Source organism: Rhipicephalus microplus, chromosome 2 (genome assembly GCF_043290135.1).
Source record: "Rhipicephalus microplus isolate Deutch F79 chromosome 2, USDA_Rmic, whole genome shotgun sequence".
NCBI lineage: Eukaryota > Metazoa > Arthropoda > Arachnida > Ixodida > Ixodidae > Rhipicephalus > Rhipicephalus microplus.
In genome coordinates, this window is record NC_134701.1 from 300,954,253 (window position 1) to 300,971,176 (window position 16,924).

The following is a 16,924-nucleotide window of genomic DNA, read 5'->3' on the forward strand; positions in this document are numbered from 1 at the left end:
CACTATTGTTCGCGGTGCTGAAGCGGGATAGCGTCCACTGCGCGGAGGGGCGGAAAACCGTGACAGTGTCCGCTGGGTGCGATGCCCGAGTGCGAGGTCAGAGGTACGGGAGGGCTCACTGATGGCTCGTTGCTGCTCTTGATCAGCCGCGAGTCCGATGAAAGCCGCTTCGGTTGTTCGGAAGCCCCGCATATCCGGCTCGATGACGGAGCTGGACGTTGCGGGAAGCCGGGCCTCTCCGGTGGTCAGGGAGGCCGAACCAAAATTGGCTGCGGGGCGTTCTGGCGTTGGCCGGCAGCATATAGCTGCTTTCAGCTGGCCTCGCACAGGAGCCATGGTGGAAAAGGCAGCAGGGCTTCTTCGGCGACAGCCGAGAGCAGAGCACAGCCAGATGGTCTGACGTCTGTGGGTCAATGCCCCCCCAGCACCTCCAGTGTCCGCGTCGATGGAGGGGCAGCCATGACGCACTCTTCGCGGGCTCGCACCGAAGCTTACACACGCACAGAAGCACGCACACACACCGCCGACGGCTGCGCGAGCGTAGGCGCAAAGCGTCCTTCGTCTCTCTCCCCCGGCAAGCACCGACACCCAAGGTCACACACAGCTCCCTTCGCGGTAGACGAAACGAACACGAAAAAAAAGTAAACACAGAGCAAACTGACACTGAACATCTGGCAAAAAAGCATAAAACACAAATAACACTTAATATTACACAAAATAAAACCATAAAATACACATGAACACTTCAAAAAAAAAAAGAAACACTGGCAGCAGACAAGGCGGGGTCAACTTCTTTACGAGAAAAGGCCGTAAAGAAGCTAACCTATACTGAGGCTAGACAGTAAACTGAGGGCCTTCGGTTGCGGAGAAGTCCGCCGTCCGGCGCGAAATCACAAAGGTGACCGCTTCCTCAGCTTATACCGGTGCGGGGTCCGAATGCGGTCCGCCGCTCCGGGTGTGCCCGTTGCTTGCGCGAAGTGCCGCAGGGCGCTGGCGCGAGCTCGTCAGACCGTGACAAAGGGCTTCAGGTCTGCGATGTGGGCACGGCTGAGTTTTCCCAAAGGGGATCTTTCAGCTAGTACGCGCCACGGACGCTCACTGACAATCGGTTCATAAGACCGGGCGGCTTTCCAACCCTTGGCTCAACCGTTTGTCAGACGTGGCAGGCACGGAATAGCGATAAAAACCACGCTTCGTGCCGGGCCAGGTCACAACATCGCTCAGTTAGCAAAAACTTTCGAGCCACTCAGACCGGCCATGGATTCGTCGTGAGAGGATCGCAACAGTGCGGCTCTCAGACTTTTGGGCATAACCACCTTAAACGGGTCGCTGGACTCGTCGTCAGTGGCTATATAGTTCAGCAGGAGCCCGTCATGGTCCAGCAAAAATGAATCCGCCGGGGACTCAGCGACACACGCTGTATCAGCCCCCTAATCGCGCCCGCCGCAGAACAAGCAGCGTAACGGCGCGCCTCTCAAGACGGTTTAACGGCGCCCGCCGCAAAGCAAGCAGCGTATACGGCGCTCCGTCCCTCCGAGACTCGAAACGGATCACTCTGCTGAGCCTTCAGTAGCTCTTCGCTGCCGAAAGCAATTCCCATTCTCCCAAATGGGGGAGTCTGGTATCGCGCCCACTCAGGACCGCAGCAACCGCCGCGTGCACGGCGTCACGGGTTCGCTCTCGGCACGGTGGCCTTCGGAAAGTTCCCCCGCTCGGCCGCTACGCAGTGCGCCGCTTACCTGGATAGCAGCCAAGGTCGTCCTCATGGGGACTCCCCCTTCTCGCCGAATGGCGGCGAAGCTGCTGTTTCGCCCCCGACGCTTGCATGTGCTAAGGCACCGCGAGCGGCCGTCGCACCGAAAGCCAGGTTCTCGGCAGACAACAGGGGGCACGAGATAGCGCGTCAGCTACCACGTAGGAGTGTATTCCCCACAAAAAGGGGTGACGACACAGGCGAGCGCCGAAGGGCGCCCGTCGATAGAGGCGGTGGCCTCTTTGTGCAACGCGGCATGCCGCGGAGCAGACATGTTGCGACGAGCCCGAATCGCGCAGGCGAACTGACTCGCTAAGAGCAGTCAAAAGCTAGAGCTTTTGATACCGCGTTGGGCGCCAGTGTGGTGTACACGTATCCCGAAGGAGTACGGCCACCAGCGTGGGTCCGGTCTTAGCGAGCCGCAGGGCACGCGTTAACCGTCGCCGTGGCGGGAAACACGATACTGCTCAAGTCGCAACACTTTATTGTGGCAACACCAAACGCAGTACAGCCCGTTGCAAAAAGGCGCGGCGGGAAAGCAAGTAGGCTTATCCACGCCACGGGCACAAAGTACTACACAGGGTGCCACGAGCACGTCTCCGCGGTAAAGGTAATCCACGGAGACACCGGGACAAAGGGGCCCGGTTGCTCGAGCGAGGGCAAAGGCGCTCGCGTTGGCTTCGAAGGGAGACGGGTCGGCGTAGCTAGGCCACGCACTAGGACACCGTACCGCCCTTCGGCCGTGAGTACGCAGCGGGGCAACAAAAGATGAGCGTTCGCATCGGGCGCGAGGCACCGTCAGCGAAGTCCGACGAGCCCCGAGCGACGGGACTCGACGGACGGAAAACAATGCGTGGCTCACCGTTTGAAGTCCCGGACTGTACTCTCCGCTCCCGACGCAGCGCGCGAAAAACCTCTCGGGGTCCCCGCGCGCGGCGCCACAGTCAACATCCGCTACCGGGTGAGGGAGTTAAACGTCACTCCGCCCTTCCCAGCGCGGCTGAGAGCAAAGGAGGGCAGACATGTCGGGACATGAGAATTGCAGAAAAGGCGGGAAAGCCCGCGCAAAGGCAGCGGGCCAGCCTCAATTCCCACATACCTCATTGCCCTGCGGCGCCTTCAAGGCGGGGGCCGGGTGCGTCGTTGTGTGGTGCGCTCGAGCTCCCATTGGACCATTGAGACTTCGTCACCTGATTTGTGGCAAGAGTGCTCACCACCTTCTTCGGATCTCGCTGTAAAGGAGACGACGGGCTATATGAGCTGAATCATGTGCAGAATCATGAACTGAATCTGTTGTACATATTGCGGCTCTTCTGGATCCCTGTACAGAGCTCGACCTTCCCTCTCCGGACTCTACCTCATTGCCCTGCGGCGCTTTCAAGGCGGGGGCCGGGTGCGTCGTTATGTGGTGCGCTCGAGCTCCCATTGGACCATTGAGACTTCGTCACCTGATTTGTGGCAAGAGTGCTCACCACCTTCTTCAAATCTTGCTGTAAAGGAGACGACGGGCTATATGAGCTGAATCATGTGCGGAATCATGAACTGAATCTGTTGTACATATTGCGGGATCTTCTGGATCCCTCCACAGTTCCTATCTTTCATCTGTAATGTAAATAAACCTTCGTTCAGTCTCTTTTAACGCGTCTCCTCACAGGCGAAGATTGGTTATGCGGATGATGGCGGAGAGCCCGTACCCTAGTGAGAACCTGCCGTATCTGCCATCGACCTCGAGCCCTTAACAGGGCGAGAAACAGGTGGCTGCACGAGCAGAGGGCCAGTCAGAAATGTAAGTTCCTTTCTGATGATGTCACGCAAGGGAACCTGCGAAGACTGTGTAGAACGCGGTGAAGGAGGTGTGAAGCCGATAGACCGCGATTCTTCACTTACAATGTCGCAGATGAGGTGACACAGATGGCCATGAGTCTTAGAATAGTGGTCGCCAATGTCCAGTTAGAGATGAACGGAGTCCAATGCATCAAGGCATTGGCATGTCACGACGACGTCAGCGATGGTAGCTGAATTTTGTGCAATGAGGGCATTAAAGGCAGCCGATCCAATGCCTTTCAAAATGTTGCATACTTTGCTCGATTTTGGCATACATGAACTGACACGCCAGCACAGTGCAAGGACATCCTCAATGTAGGATTATACAATTCACGGGAATGTTGTCGGCGAGTATCGAGGGTCCTCTTTGCGACAGCGGAACAAATGGCCGGTGTCCCAGAAACGTGTCGGAGCTGTTGCTGGAAGGTCGCCCAATCGGGTAAGTCAATGTTGTGGTTGAAATACTATGTCTTCGCGACTCGGGTTAGATAGAAAGGAACATAACGCAGTTTGGCGGCCTCGTACCACCGATTGGCGACATTTACTCAGTCATAATCATCAAGCCAATCTCCTACCTCTTCTCCACGAAGACCAGCAAAGGTTGGGGGTTCACCCTGGTGTCCAGTTACGAAAACAGGAGGGGCGGCTTGCGACGGTGCGTGGTTGATGACATCAGCGCCGGCAGGCTCGTTCTGCGACATGCTGCTGGACAATGGGCGCAAGCGGCGGCCTGAATGAAGCTGCAGGAGTAGAGCGGGCTGCGGGAGGACAGAGGACCGATAATTCACCTCCACCATGTATGAAGTCTTGGTTGCAACAGCGTTTATTCGAGGGAAGACCTCGCAAAACAAACGGGCAGAGCCTGTACACAGACAATGATCCACAGTGGCAATGAGGACAGCGGCAAGTGGATGATGGTGATTATCATCAAGCAGGAATGGTGACGATGTATATAACAAATGCCTACCATATTCATAATCAATCATGCTATTTAGGATTATGCTAAATAATTCCCTACTAATCATGAACTTGCTAATTGCACCAGAGATAATTATTGCTGTTTTATTTGAAACCTTATCAAGACAAAGCTGTTCAGTGTTATGTTCATTAAACTCTAGATAATTAGTATAATCGAAATTAAGACAGAGCTATTTGGTCTTCACTTTGAAGCAGACCAAGCGGATGAGTAGACAATGGGCTTAGAAAGGTGGAAGAAGCAAAGTTATCACGAGCTCCTCTATAGTTCCAGCCCGCCCCGCTGCGGTGGTCTAGTGGCTCAGGTACTCGACTGCTGACTTGCAGGTCGCGAGAACAAGTCCCGGATGCGGCGGCTGCATTTCCTGTGGAGGCGGAAATGTTGTAGGCCCGTGTGCTCAGATTTGGGTGCACATTAAAGAACCCCAGGGGGTCGAAATTTCCGGAGCCCTCCACTACGGCGTCTCTCATAATCATATGATGGTTTTGGGACGTTAAACCCCACATATCTATGGTTCCAGCCTTGCACATGTAGTGCAAGCTGAGGTAATTATTTTATGTTCAAGGAAACTATAACAGAATCGAAAGTTGGGCTAGTTCGTGCACTTGAAGTGACAGTATACCAGGAAACTGTAGCTTAGCATCCACCGCATCAAACGTTTGACAGTCATGAGTTGAACCAGGGCCTTCTTAAAATCAACAAGTTTGTATACAAGTTCACATGTCAATCAGTTTGATTGATAGACGCCCACAGTGAAGATCAAGTCAGCCCACCACGTTTGCTTTTACCAAAGGGAAGTGCTCATGGCCCAACCCTTGTGAACAGCATGATTCATCTATGAGGTTTATTGTGCAGACTATGCAGATACGCATGCACAAGTAAAAGTTTTATCATTATGTGGCTATGATATCTTGCATTCAATTTCATTGTGTTTGTGAAGTATCCACTCATAGCCGTGTTACCGCCTTGATTCAAGTGCCCCTGGTGACAACCCCTCTTCATATATCTGTATGTGCATCCTGTTGTAGCGTGACGTCACTTATCACTGCGCACCCAGTGCGCGCATTCCTGTGCGACCGATCACGTGGTTCTGCGCCTATATATGGTGCGTCTTCTAATAAACTTATCAGTTGCTTCTTGGTATGCTGTCTGCTGCTCACGTTATTACACTGGCGACGAGGATGGGATCCGCCCCCTTGTACTAGCTCAGTACGAAGCAGTATTGCGGGCGATCGGCGGTCGACAGCCATGGACCAGAAAACAACGGCAGCCATGGCCTGGGACGGTTGAACTCGGCGGCACTACCTTCGGCAAGAGGCAACGCAGTCGTCGGGGAAAGCAACCCGATAAGTATACTGCACTTTTACTGAACAATGGCGCGACTAGGCAAGCTAGACGAGTTCGACGAGAAGGATCAGAATTTTGAATCCTATCTGGAGCGTTTTGAGCACTTCGTCACCGCAAATGACATCAGAGAGGAAAAGAAGCTGGCAGTATTCTTGAGTGTGATAGGACCACGAACGTACGAGGTGCTCAAAAGTTTGGTAGTACCCGCTGTTCCTGGGGACAAGTCCTTTGAAGAGGTCACAGTGCTGTTGAAAAAACACTATAGCCCACAGTGCTCGGTCATTGCCGAACGTTGCAAATTTAACAAGCGAGCACAAGAAGAGCAGGAAAGCGTCGAGGACTTCATAGTGGCCTTAAAACAGTTAGCAAGGAAGTGCGATTTCGGTCAGTTTCTGCAAGACGCGCTGCGAGACAGAATAGTGGCAGGCATAAGACGCGAGGAAACGCAACTCGCCCTATTTGCTGAAGAAGATTTAACCTTCGAAAAGGCGTGCAAGATAGCCCAGGACCGAGAGCAGGCTGCGCGACAGACAGCGTTACTTCATGCAGAAGGCAAGGAAGCGGCTTTTTATGCAATGGCGATAAGAGGAAAAGGAAGCAAAAAGAAATCGAAGCTTCGGAAGCTCAAGGAAGCCAAGCGAGTTTGCGAAAGATGTGGCGAAACCAATGGCTATGACATGTGACGCTTCGTCGTATGGATTGGGGGCTGTCATTTTTCATGAGACCGCAGAGGGACACGAAAGGCCAGTGGCATTTGCTTCTAGAACACTTACAGCCGCAGAGAAAAACTATGCTCAGTGCGAACGCGAAGCATTAGCACTGATGTTTGGGTTAAGAAAATTCCACCGCTACTTGTATGGACGAGAGTTCACTCTTTATACAGATCATCAGCCATTGCTCGGAATATTAGGCCACGACAAGCCGGTGCCTGCGCTTGCTGCAGCTCGAATGCAAAGATGGGCAATTACCCTGGCAGCGTACCAGTATAAACTAAAATACCGAAAGGGAAGAAATGTTGAAGTGGCTGACGCTCTGTCTCGGCTTCCACGGCCTATTGTAGCGGCCGATGAACCTTCCGAGTGTCTCTTGCTATTTGACAGCATGCCCCTCAAAGCGGATGACGTAGCGCGAGCCACACGACGTGATCCCACCTTGTCTCGCGTGACGCACTTCATCTTAAATGGATGGCCTTCAGAGTGCTCTGAAGCATTTAGACCATTTTATTCCCGGCGCGACGAGCTATCAGTAGAGCAAGAATGCATAACGTGGGGATCAAGGGTGATCATACCTGATAAGCTCCAGCTACAGGTCTTGCAGCTATTGCATGAGGACCACCCGGGATCTAGTCGCATGAAAGCGTTAGCAAGAAGCTTTGTGTGGTGGCCTGGCCTCGACCTTTCGGTTGAGAGCTACGTTCGACAATGTCAGGTTTGTCAGGCCGTCCAAAAAGCTGCTTCACCGGTTCCTTTGCAACCATGGAATTATCCCACAAGGCCCTGGCAACGCGTGCACGTCGATTATGCGGTAAAGGGCTCTCAGGCGTTCTTAGTTCTCGTCGACGCGTTCTCTAAATGGATCGAGGTCTCGCCTATGTCATCCACTACGGCTAACAAAACCATTGAGAAGCTACGTAGTATGTTTGCCGCGTATGGTCTGCCAGAGGTACTGGTGAGTGATAATGGACCGCAGTTCATTTCCGAAGAGTTCGCGGCCTTCTTGAGTGTAAACGGTGTAAGGCATGTCAAGACACCTCCTTATCACGCGGCCTCTAACGGAGCGGCCGAGCGTTTAGTGCAGACTACCAAACAAGCACTGTCAAAGCATGTCTTGCAGGACAAAGCTAGCCACCACAAACATTCATTTCGGGAACGCTTGGACAGCTATCTAATGAGTTACAGGACTACTCCGCACAGTACCACTCGCCAGACCCCGGCAGAATTATTCTTGAAAAGACAGCCACGGGTAAAGCTGTCATTACTAAAACCAGATTTCGAGCTCTCCATGCGGGAGCAGCAGCAACGTACCAAAGTGCAAAAGGACATGTCTAGGGGGGTTCCGCGATGTTTTGCTGTGGGGGACGCTGTGTGGGTGAAGACTGTGCGAGGTGAAACAGTGTCGTGGGAAGATGGTATCGTGACACAGGTTATCAGTCCCGTAACCTATCTGGTGAAAGTGTCGCAGGCGGTGCGATTTACGCATTCGGACCACATCAGAGCCCGCCACGGAAGCCAGGATTCTTCAAGTTATCCGCAGGCACAACCTGCTCCAACGGCATCCGTAGACACGACTCCACCGACAGTTCCGATGGCGTGTGGGCCAGTCGCCGGGTCGCCTCTCGTAAATCCACACGCAACCGACTCTGCGACGTCTCTCCTTCCGGCAACTGCATCGCCCACGGCCGGAGCAGCTGCCTCCGGCTCGCCGGACCAGCCCAGTGCCGACGACGCGCCACCTGCAGTCGAACTTCCAACTCTGCGTCGTAGTGCACGTGTACGACATGCCCCGAACAGATACCAGTCCAGTGACTTTCGGAAGTAATCTGAAGGGGAAGGAGTGTTGTAGCGTGACGTCACTTATCACTGCGCACCCAGTGCGCGCATTCCTGTGCGACCGATCACGTGGTTCTGCGCCTATATATGGTGCGTCTTCTAATAAACTTATCAGTTGCTTCTTGGTATGCTGTCTGCTGCTCACGTTATTACACATCCTAGCTGTCTTCGAGAGTGAAAATTCCCATGTGCAGGTAGAACGAAAGAACCTGCCTGAAAGAAGCAAACAGCCATGAACACGCCTGTGGGAGGTACGTGTTGAGTTGGGAAAAATATAGCGCGACGTTAGACAGCTATAGTTTACAGGACATAGTGGGAAAGTGGGCTAGTTTACAGGACATAGTGGGAAAGTGGGCTTACCGGGATCGAAGTGCGCATGCGCAGTAACATATGTGACCTGTGCTTCTTAACGTACACATGCTCTTTTCCAGGTTTAACGTTACCAGGTTAGCGTGGTGTACGTAGTGTACGTAAACATGGCAGCGCTTTCAGACACCCGCTTCCAAGTGATTTTGGTGTAGTTGTTGGAAAATTCACTTCGTTCGCAGAAAACCACTGTTTAAAATTGTTGGGCGAGTGTTGCACCACATTATGCTAGACGCAGTCTATGTGTACACTTAGGCTTAACTTTATGGCAGGCAGACGGAACAACATTGAACAAAGCAAAGAAGAGTCACCTACTTTATTGCAAAATGTCAAACAAACTTTTGCAAGGCCAAATCCTCCTTCACGTGAATAAGCCATTCATAGCACACATTGCAGATACCTGTTTTCCATTGGCTATGGTGGCTACATTACCAGGTACCCGCAGTGATTCACGAACGGAAAAAAAGTGCGGCCTTTGTATTAGGTCATGAGAATTGTCGACGCAAATATGTAAGCCAGACGGGCATATGCATTAACACGAGGCAAAAAGAGCACAACAAGAACATAGCAGACGGAAACCAGGAACATCTCAGCTTACACTACGGTAAACGTGATAAGCCTACGCACTGGTATACTCAGCTTTGCAAACCAGAGTTCCATAAATGGGGCATAGTTTATCGCCACAAAAACCAGCGCATCAGGAAAATACTAGTTGAAGCAATAGAGTTTGCTCATGCGGAAGAGGGTTGTGTCAGCATGCCATCACTTGCATTGAACCAAGGTTGCGCTAAGGTATTTAGAAACTTGGACTTCAAGACTTGTCGATATTACGCAGTGCATTACTTGCCGATTCCTTTTCCTTGCTTTATTTCTTTGCTTCACCCGCTGGCTCCGCACATGTATTTATACTGGTATTGTCAGTGGAGTAAAACAGTTGAAAGTCAACGCCCTTTAGTCTCTGTTCGTGCCATCTTTTGTAGTTTCACGCGCTGTTACGTATGTTGGTGATGCTGGTTGATGTTAACAACACAGGTTTGTTGCAGGGTGAGGTCGGAGCCGTATGAGGAAGCCGGTTGAAGCATTGCATGATACACTTGCCTTTGCTAGTTCGAAGTGGTGGCATTGTTTATAATGAGGGTGTACTGGACAGCTATGGGCAGTGGGAATGTGGCTTCGGAAGAAGAGGCCAACGAGTTGGTTATAAAACTGTTGTTCTGGTGCTGTCCTGCTTGGTACTTCTAGTTGCTCGACTCTACCATCTCAGGACTAGGTTACCTAGAATGCCTCTTGACATTTGGTGGAAGTACTGGGTATTTCCAGACCTGGAACTCTAAAACCGGACACTACAAGTCAGCCCATCTTCTTTGTCACTTCGAGGCACATGAATTAAGATTCCCCCCCCCCCCCTATTTCTTTAAACCAGCTGTGAAATGCTCAAGCGGAGAAAAAACGTCCCGCCCATCTTTAACTAGCGTAAAAGAATGCGAGGGGGGGGAGCGTCCCTCAAACAGCAACTGCGACCTTTCATTTTACGAGCGCAGTCGCGCTATCTTGGCAGCCGTCAGCACAAAGAGAATGTGCAAAGAGAGTTCATGAAGCAGACGTAATTTCTTTAACTAGCCTTTTGTACAGTTGCATGAAATCGAATCCTAAAGAGTGAGCTGCCAGCCTCACTTTGTATAACACTGCAATTTGTTGTTACTGAATTCATTGCTTCACCCTTGCAGACTTTTTTTTTCTTTGTAGATTGACGACAGCACCGATTGTTCTAACGACGTTACGGATGCGTGGGAGCACTTTTCTTTTATTTGTGATTGATTTCGTGGCTCAATATTTTTATGTACACTGGCTAGGCACTACGTTCCGTCAGTATCGCAATCAAGACTCATGACATGCACTAGGACATGTGCGAGCAGCAATTGCACCTCATCATGCCAGATGCACTCTATGTAGATATTTAGGCTTAAATTTACGACAGGCCTAGCGAAGAATGTTGCGCAGTGTGATTAAAAGGCATCTACTCTTTTGCAAAATATCAAACAAAATGTTTCACAGCCAAATCCTAATTTGCATGAATAGGCTATTTATAGCATACAGTGCTGATAGCTGTTGGACATTGGCCATGGTGGCTTTATTACAGAACCCGAAATGACTCGCGAAAGAAGTTTTTTTACATGTTATCACTAGTTCCTTTTGGTGCCTTGAAACACTTTTTCAAGTAACCATGGAATGAATCAGTGGAAGAGCTCATTGCCTCACGAATTCAACAACGCAAAAATTTTAAGAATCCTTCCAGTGCGACTGGAGTTGCAAAGATTTCTCGCGTTCTGCAATTGCATTCTCTCTTCTTTCGTGCCGAAGAAAGCTCTGGAAGCTAAGCAGGAAGGGATGGCAGGGGCAAAAAAATACGTCACGTGCGCCTCGTGACCTTCAGCAGTTTTTGCTTTTTTTTTTCTTTGAATGCGCGCCTTTTTGAGTGTGATCATGCGCACATGCGTGGACAAGTCACGGCCTCCCACGGCGATCTCTGTAACGACCGTGCGCACCATGTTCAAATCAGCCAATGGCTAATAAATGAGCTTTTTACGAGTGATTTTTGAGCATCTTTCGTGATTTGTCGAGAGAAGAGAAAGCAATATTTAGCTGACATAGATAATTTACGCTGCAGCACAGATACTTAGGCTAAGCTACATGTCATGACAAAATGTGCATAACTGTAATGGAGCAAGCAGAGGGCATCGGCGGCATTATACCTACGATAGCTTCAGGCCAGAAACAGTCAGGTGTAAACAGGTGGCCTAGTGAACGTTGGTGCAGTCGGCGCAAGTTGAACGTGAATGTGTGCAGTTAGGCGCAGGGATATAGAATTGTAGCAAAATGGCGCAGCTGGATCCCCACTGCCTGCGCAATCCCTTTGCAACTTCACAGATCTTGCCTACCGAAGGACGCTGTTGCCCATGGTGCAGTCAGCGTGGTCATGCAGTAACAGCAGCAGTGGACACACTCGATCAGTCTACGCTGTACATGTGACAGAGATGCTGGCTGAAGCTATGGGCTGACGTGGCAAAGCTTGGCGGCTGTTTCACTTGGAACTGCATGGTCGCACATAGGCACTGTTTGGCTGCAGTGAATAAGTTCCTTGTACTTAAAAGGGTGTGGTCAAATGAACACTACAAATACGTGGCAAACCCCAAAAAGATATCTTTGAATGCTTTCAGATTGATGCAAGACAATGAAGATGGTTTCAGCCTGCTCATTATATCTGAAAATGGAGCAAGCAACAATGCTTTTTACATAAATATAAAAGGCACCCTTACCTGTTTAATTCCAGCCAGCTCACCAAGGTCAGTGATGATGCAACCAATGTAGATAGAAGCCCAGCAAACAATATGGATGGTAGCAAGTGTCCATGAGAGAGGAGAACCCTCCTTTATGGCCCATAAGATGTGACTGTCCAGGGGCAACCACAGCAGCATCAGTAGCTGAAACACTGCTGTTGTAGGGACGCTTGTGCAGCACCACCATTGGCATAGTTACCTTTAATGACAGGCAGCTGGTCATCAAATAAGCACTCCTAGAGAGAGCTCCACAATTGTGATCCATTGCTGAACACACTCTGGGCCAGCAGAGGACACTGTGCTGAAAACAGAACTGCAGTGCAAGGCCAACATCCCACAGCACGCACATTAGAGGGCCTGCATCAATTGGAAAGAGAGAGCATCTATAAATGGAAGAAGCATAATGCTGGTGAGAATGATATCGTTAATGCAACTGTGCTAGAATTAGGAAGCTCAATAAGTTTTTATCACCTTAACAGGCCAACATTCATCCATGCATGTCTCTGGCGTCTGCAAACTGTGGATCTGACATTGTAAGTTCATTTGGTTGCTGAAGCTGTTAATGCAGGTATTGTTATCTTCTCAACCACTGGAGGGCCTCCCTACTATTTCTATATGACTAATCCCACGTCATACTCGCAAATTTTCTCTTAGAAATGTTGTTCTGCTCGTATGTTTGCATGAAAATACCCACTGCAATACTTCGTGCAGCAACTCATTTTTGTAGTTTTTTTTTATTGTTATTCTTTACCCTTTGCTACTTATTGTAAAAAAATCATAGCATATCCATGAAGTGAATTATGATGAGTGGGGCAAAGCGTCCATCCATTCGTCTGTGCTTCCATCCGTCTATCTGTTCGTGCTTCCGTCCGTCCATCCATGCTTCCATCCATCCATTCGTCCATGCTTCCATTCGTGCTGCCTGCCTGCCTGCCTGCCTGCCTGCCTGCCTGCCTGCCTGCCTGCCTGCCTGCCTGCCTGTCTGTATGTCTGTCTATCCGTCCATCTGCCTGTCAGCCATCTGGCTGTCCGTTCCGCTGCCTCTATGTCTGTCCGTCTGTCGGCCGTCCATCTGCCCGTCCACCTGTCCATCTAGTGAATACTCCAAGTACGGCCATCTCACATATTTTCATCATATTTTCATTATACACAAGTGCCAACATCTAGTGGACATTCCAAGTACTAAAACAAGAGGTGGGTGCTACATACAAAAGACCCACGATCCACGCCTTAAGGAGCTTCGCCCCTAAAACACACACACACCCCAAAAGCAAGATTGGTGTGAATATTCCTTAAAGAAGTCTTCTGAACTCTACGCTACCCAGTGCTGTGTAAAGGCAAAAAATATCTGTTCTATCTCATAGATATTTGCCCGACTTAATTTTCTTCAAAGAAAGATCACGATTGAAATACTATTAAGCGCATTGATTTACCAAGAAAGTACGCCATTAAATGCAATCGTGTGTGAATCTTCGTCACCCTGCTCGTACGAGCTAAAGGTGAAGAAGCGCAATGGCATATTAAAAAGCAGTTTTCATCAGGGATGTTTACATCAACATTAACATAAGAAAACTGTATCACACCATCCTACTGATACCTGCAAAGGCTAGTAAAGTTTCAGAGTCCTGAAAATAAGAACACGTTTCCATCAACGAAACATTTGATTGACGGCTACAATCTGACGATGCATTTGTTTCAAACAGATTACCTGAAAATGCACGCTCTTTTCCTAGAACATTTTTGTGACATAAAAATAGTCCGTCACCACTTCTGAAAGGACATCCGTGCAATCGAAAGTTTGGAGAACTTACACTTCATGACCTCAAGCTCAAGTTTCCATGCATTTGATGTTCACGCAACTGGTGTCTTATTCTCTGCACGGCGCATCACAGTCACGTCAAAGGCCAGCTGGGCTAACTGAATACAAATTTCGCAGTAACAAAAAGGTCTATTCACGTCGTCTTCTGGCACACTAATAAGGCGCCAGCTGAATTTAAGATAGTTTACGTTTTGTATGTGCCTCATCTTCGATATAAAAAAATTCTCCAAACTTAATTCATATAATTGCTATGACAAAATGTGATGCAAAAGGTGCGAGTCTCAACAATGATATACCAGAGAAAAAATGCAAGCATCACCTGCGGCGGCCACTCGATTGAATGGCCTTTCTTTTACTGTGGCGCCTTTAGAGGCTGCCACTGACTCTGTATTGAACTGTGGTGGCAATTTCGCGACCAAAAAAGCAATTGAGGGAGTAAGGCGAGAGTCACCGTTAACAACAGGATTTATCCCATAACCTTCTTAATCTTACAGCATTATTCAGGAGCTATTATCATTGGTATGAACTTAGCCTTCATAGGGTAGTCTACAACATGAGATACAAGTCGATAAAATTATCCACAGAAAAAGCACTACAGTCACAAATGCCACTAGGAATGCATACCTTGGATGAGCTGGAAGACCAGGTCACCCCCATCTCATTATGAGAATGCCGCTCTCAAAACACAAAGAGACAGCAGACACGTTTGGGCACACCAAATCATCATGTACATTTATTCAACTACTTTTACATCGACGATATCCCTAACCGAATCAAATATGCCACTAGTGACACACCAAAACAATTTTATACAACATTCCAATACACTCAATCAATGTGACAAAAACAAGGTAACGCGAAGGCGACGTCACCTATGTTAGACTCACAGCGAAAGACCCACTGCACAAGACCAGCAGTTGCTGCATCCAGCGGGACCCTGTCTGGAGATGACCATTCTGCCTCGCCACAAAACGCCACTGCCAGCGCTACGTGCTAATCATGACAATAATGATGATAATGATGACGGTGAACTTGCGCAAGCACTGTGCCACCTACCGCTTGATGGTTATTAACCTAAAGTGCGGCCTTTGAGAGACACGTGTGCGCCAATAAACACGTGTGCGCCAATAAACACGGCCTTTCAAAGACACGTGTGCGCCAATAGGCCCAAAATGACCCCACAGGGAGTGATAGGAACCCCAAAAATGAAAGGACTACTTCTCATTGTCATCAATAATTTTGCAGACTACAGTCATGCAACATTGCATCATAACAGAAGAATGTGCGAAGCCACTCCGTCAGAGCCTGTACAAAGTTTCGACACAATACGCGAGGCTTTAAAAAGGCAAGTCGGCGATATGCTACGCTACGACCAGGCGCGTAGCCAGAAACTCTTTTTTATCGGGGGGGGGGGGGGGGGCACATTTTTGATTTTGGAAAGGGCACCCTCTTGAAATGGCCCTTTCTCGCTCTCTATGCCATGGCAAGACAAATCAAAACTCTAGGGAGGGGAGGGCACGGACCCGGTGTGCCACTCCTGGCTATGACTGCATCCAGCTGTCCAAGAGTCCGTGTTGGTGAAGAAGTACAAAACCTTATGTTTTTATGCATGTGTTGTACAGACTTGGGAGGAAAGTTTTTCCTGAAATAAATGTTAGTTATTAGTGCCATATCTCTGCCCTCTGTCTCCGTTTCTGTGGCTCTGCTTTTTTTTTAATTTTGACGTTTTGTGGCTTCTGTAGATAATTAAGTATGCACCAACTTGCTCAACAAGCAACTTTTCTGAACTAATCTTTAGATTCTGTTTGAGAAGTGAGACGCACCAACGGTGGAAGATCTGGCTGCATATAATCTGCTGGGATGACTTCAAACCACGTTGATTCTGTAAGGTACGCAAGCGTCTCTCCACATTTCGCTAACATCGTTGGGTTTTTGTCCTTCTAAAGGCCGCATATTCATTTTTGCGTTTATTTGTAATGTTTGTCCGTGGCTTCTTTGAAATAGTTTTCAAACAACTTTCTGTTAAGCACGGTGTAGGATCCATGCTTTTTAGCTGGAGACGCTTCTCGGCTTGTGCGCAAGGTGCGTTCCATGGCAAAGCCCACGTCCGCCGCATGTTATATTTTTTGTATACAGAAAACGCAGCGTGCTTTTCCACTTTAGGTGCTGCTGTGCAATTCCCATGTTCTTTAACTAATAAATTTAGACACCGAGATCTATCGTGGAGGAGACATGTCGCAGTACTTAAATCTAAATTGAAGAGCTTTGCTCTCGTTTTTCACCACTTGGCAGGAGCAAGATGGGGCCCATCAGAATCATTGCTACTTCAATTGTACAATGCTCTATTTGTGGGATACATTCGATGCAGCATGCCAGTGCTCTCCAATATGAGACCTAGTAGTGTGAAGACGCTAGAGAGTGTTCAAGCTCAATGCTTACGAAGATGCTTGGGTCTACCGCGCTGTACTTCAACAAATGGGACAATCTCAGAGGCTTGGGCTTCTCCTATCAGTGTATACATGCTCTGCGAGCCACTTAGAGTTCACCTTCGATTGCTGAGCCGACACAGACAGCACCCACTATCAGTAGTACTCGCCACTCACCCAGAGTGCAGTTTCTCAAGAGTAATATCGCGGCATGAGAATATTATACCATCAAGGTTTTTTCCGCCAAATGTCCCTGCAGTGCCTCCATGGATCCTGCCTAAACCACCTGTTCGTTTTACGATACCTGGAATTACAAAGAAGCCGCTCGTTTCTTTTGTTGGCCTCAGAGAACTGACCTTATATCACATTTATACAACGTACGGTGATTCTCTGCATGTGTACACCGAAGGGTCCACCACTCTAAGCACCTCCGCCGCAGCCTTTGTCATCCCAGACATGGAAATTGCTCGACGATTCAAAGTGAACCATAAAACCACATCAACAGCCGCAGAGCTTGTCGCTATCC

General features: G+C 49.2%; 2 protein-coding genes across 2 annotated transcripts in view; one reads left to right on the forward strand and one right to left on the reverse strand.

Annotated features, from left to right (window-relative positions):
* Positions 1-16,924, reverse strand: part of LOC119178747 (nurim homolog) — a 66,831-nt gene that overhangs the window by 31,349 nt on the left and 18,558 nt on the right. The window contains exons 3-5 of the mRNA XM_075882544.1: positions 12,353-12,510; positions 12,133-12,297; positions 4,153-4,335 (exon numbers count right to left, since the gene is read on the reverse strand). Of these exons, the coding sequence (XP_075738659.1) occupies positions 4,153-4,335; positions 12,133-12,297; positions 12,353-12,510 (506 nt within the window). The remainder of the gene's footprint in view (positions 1-4,152; positions 4,336-12,132; positions 12,298-12,352; positions 12,511-16,924) is intronic.
* LOC142784451 (uncharacterized) lies at positions 5,633-6,583 on the forward strand. Its single transcript, XM_075882830.1, has one exon. It carries the CDS (start codon positions 5,927-5,929, stop codon positions 6,581-6,583), a length of 657 nt encoding a protein of 218 aa, XP_075738945.1. The 5' UTR covers positions 5,633-5,926.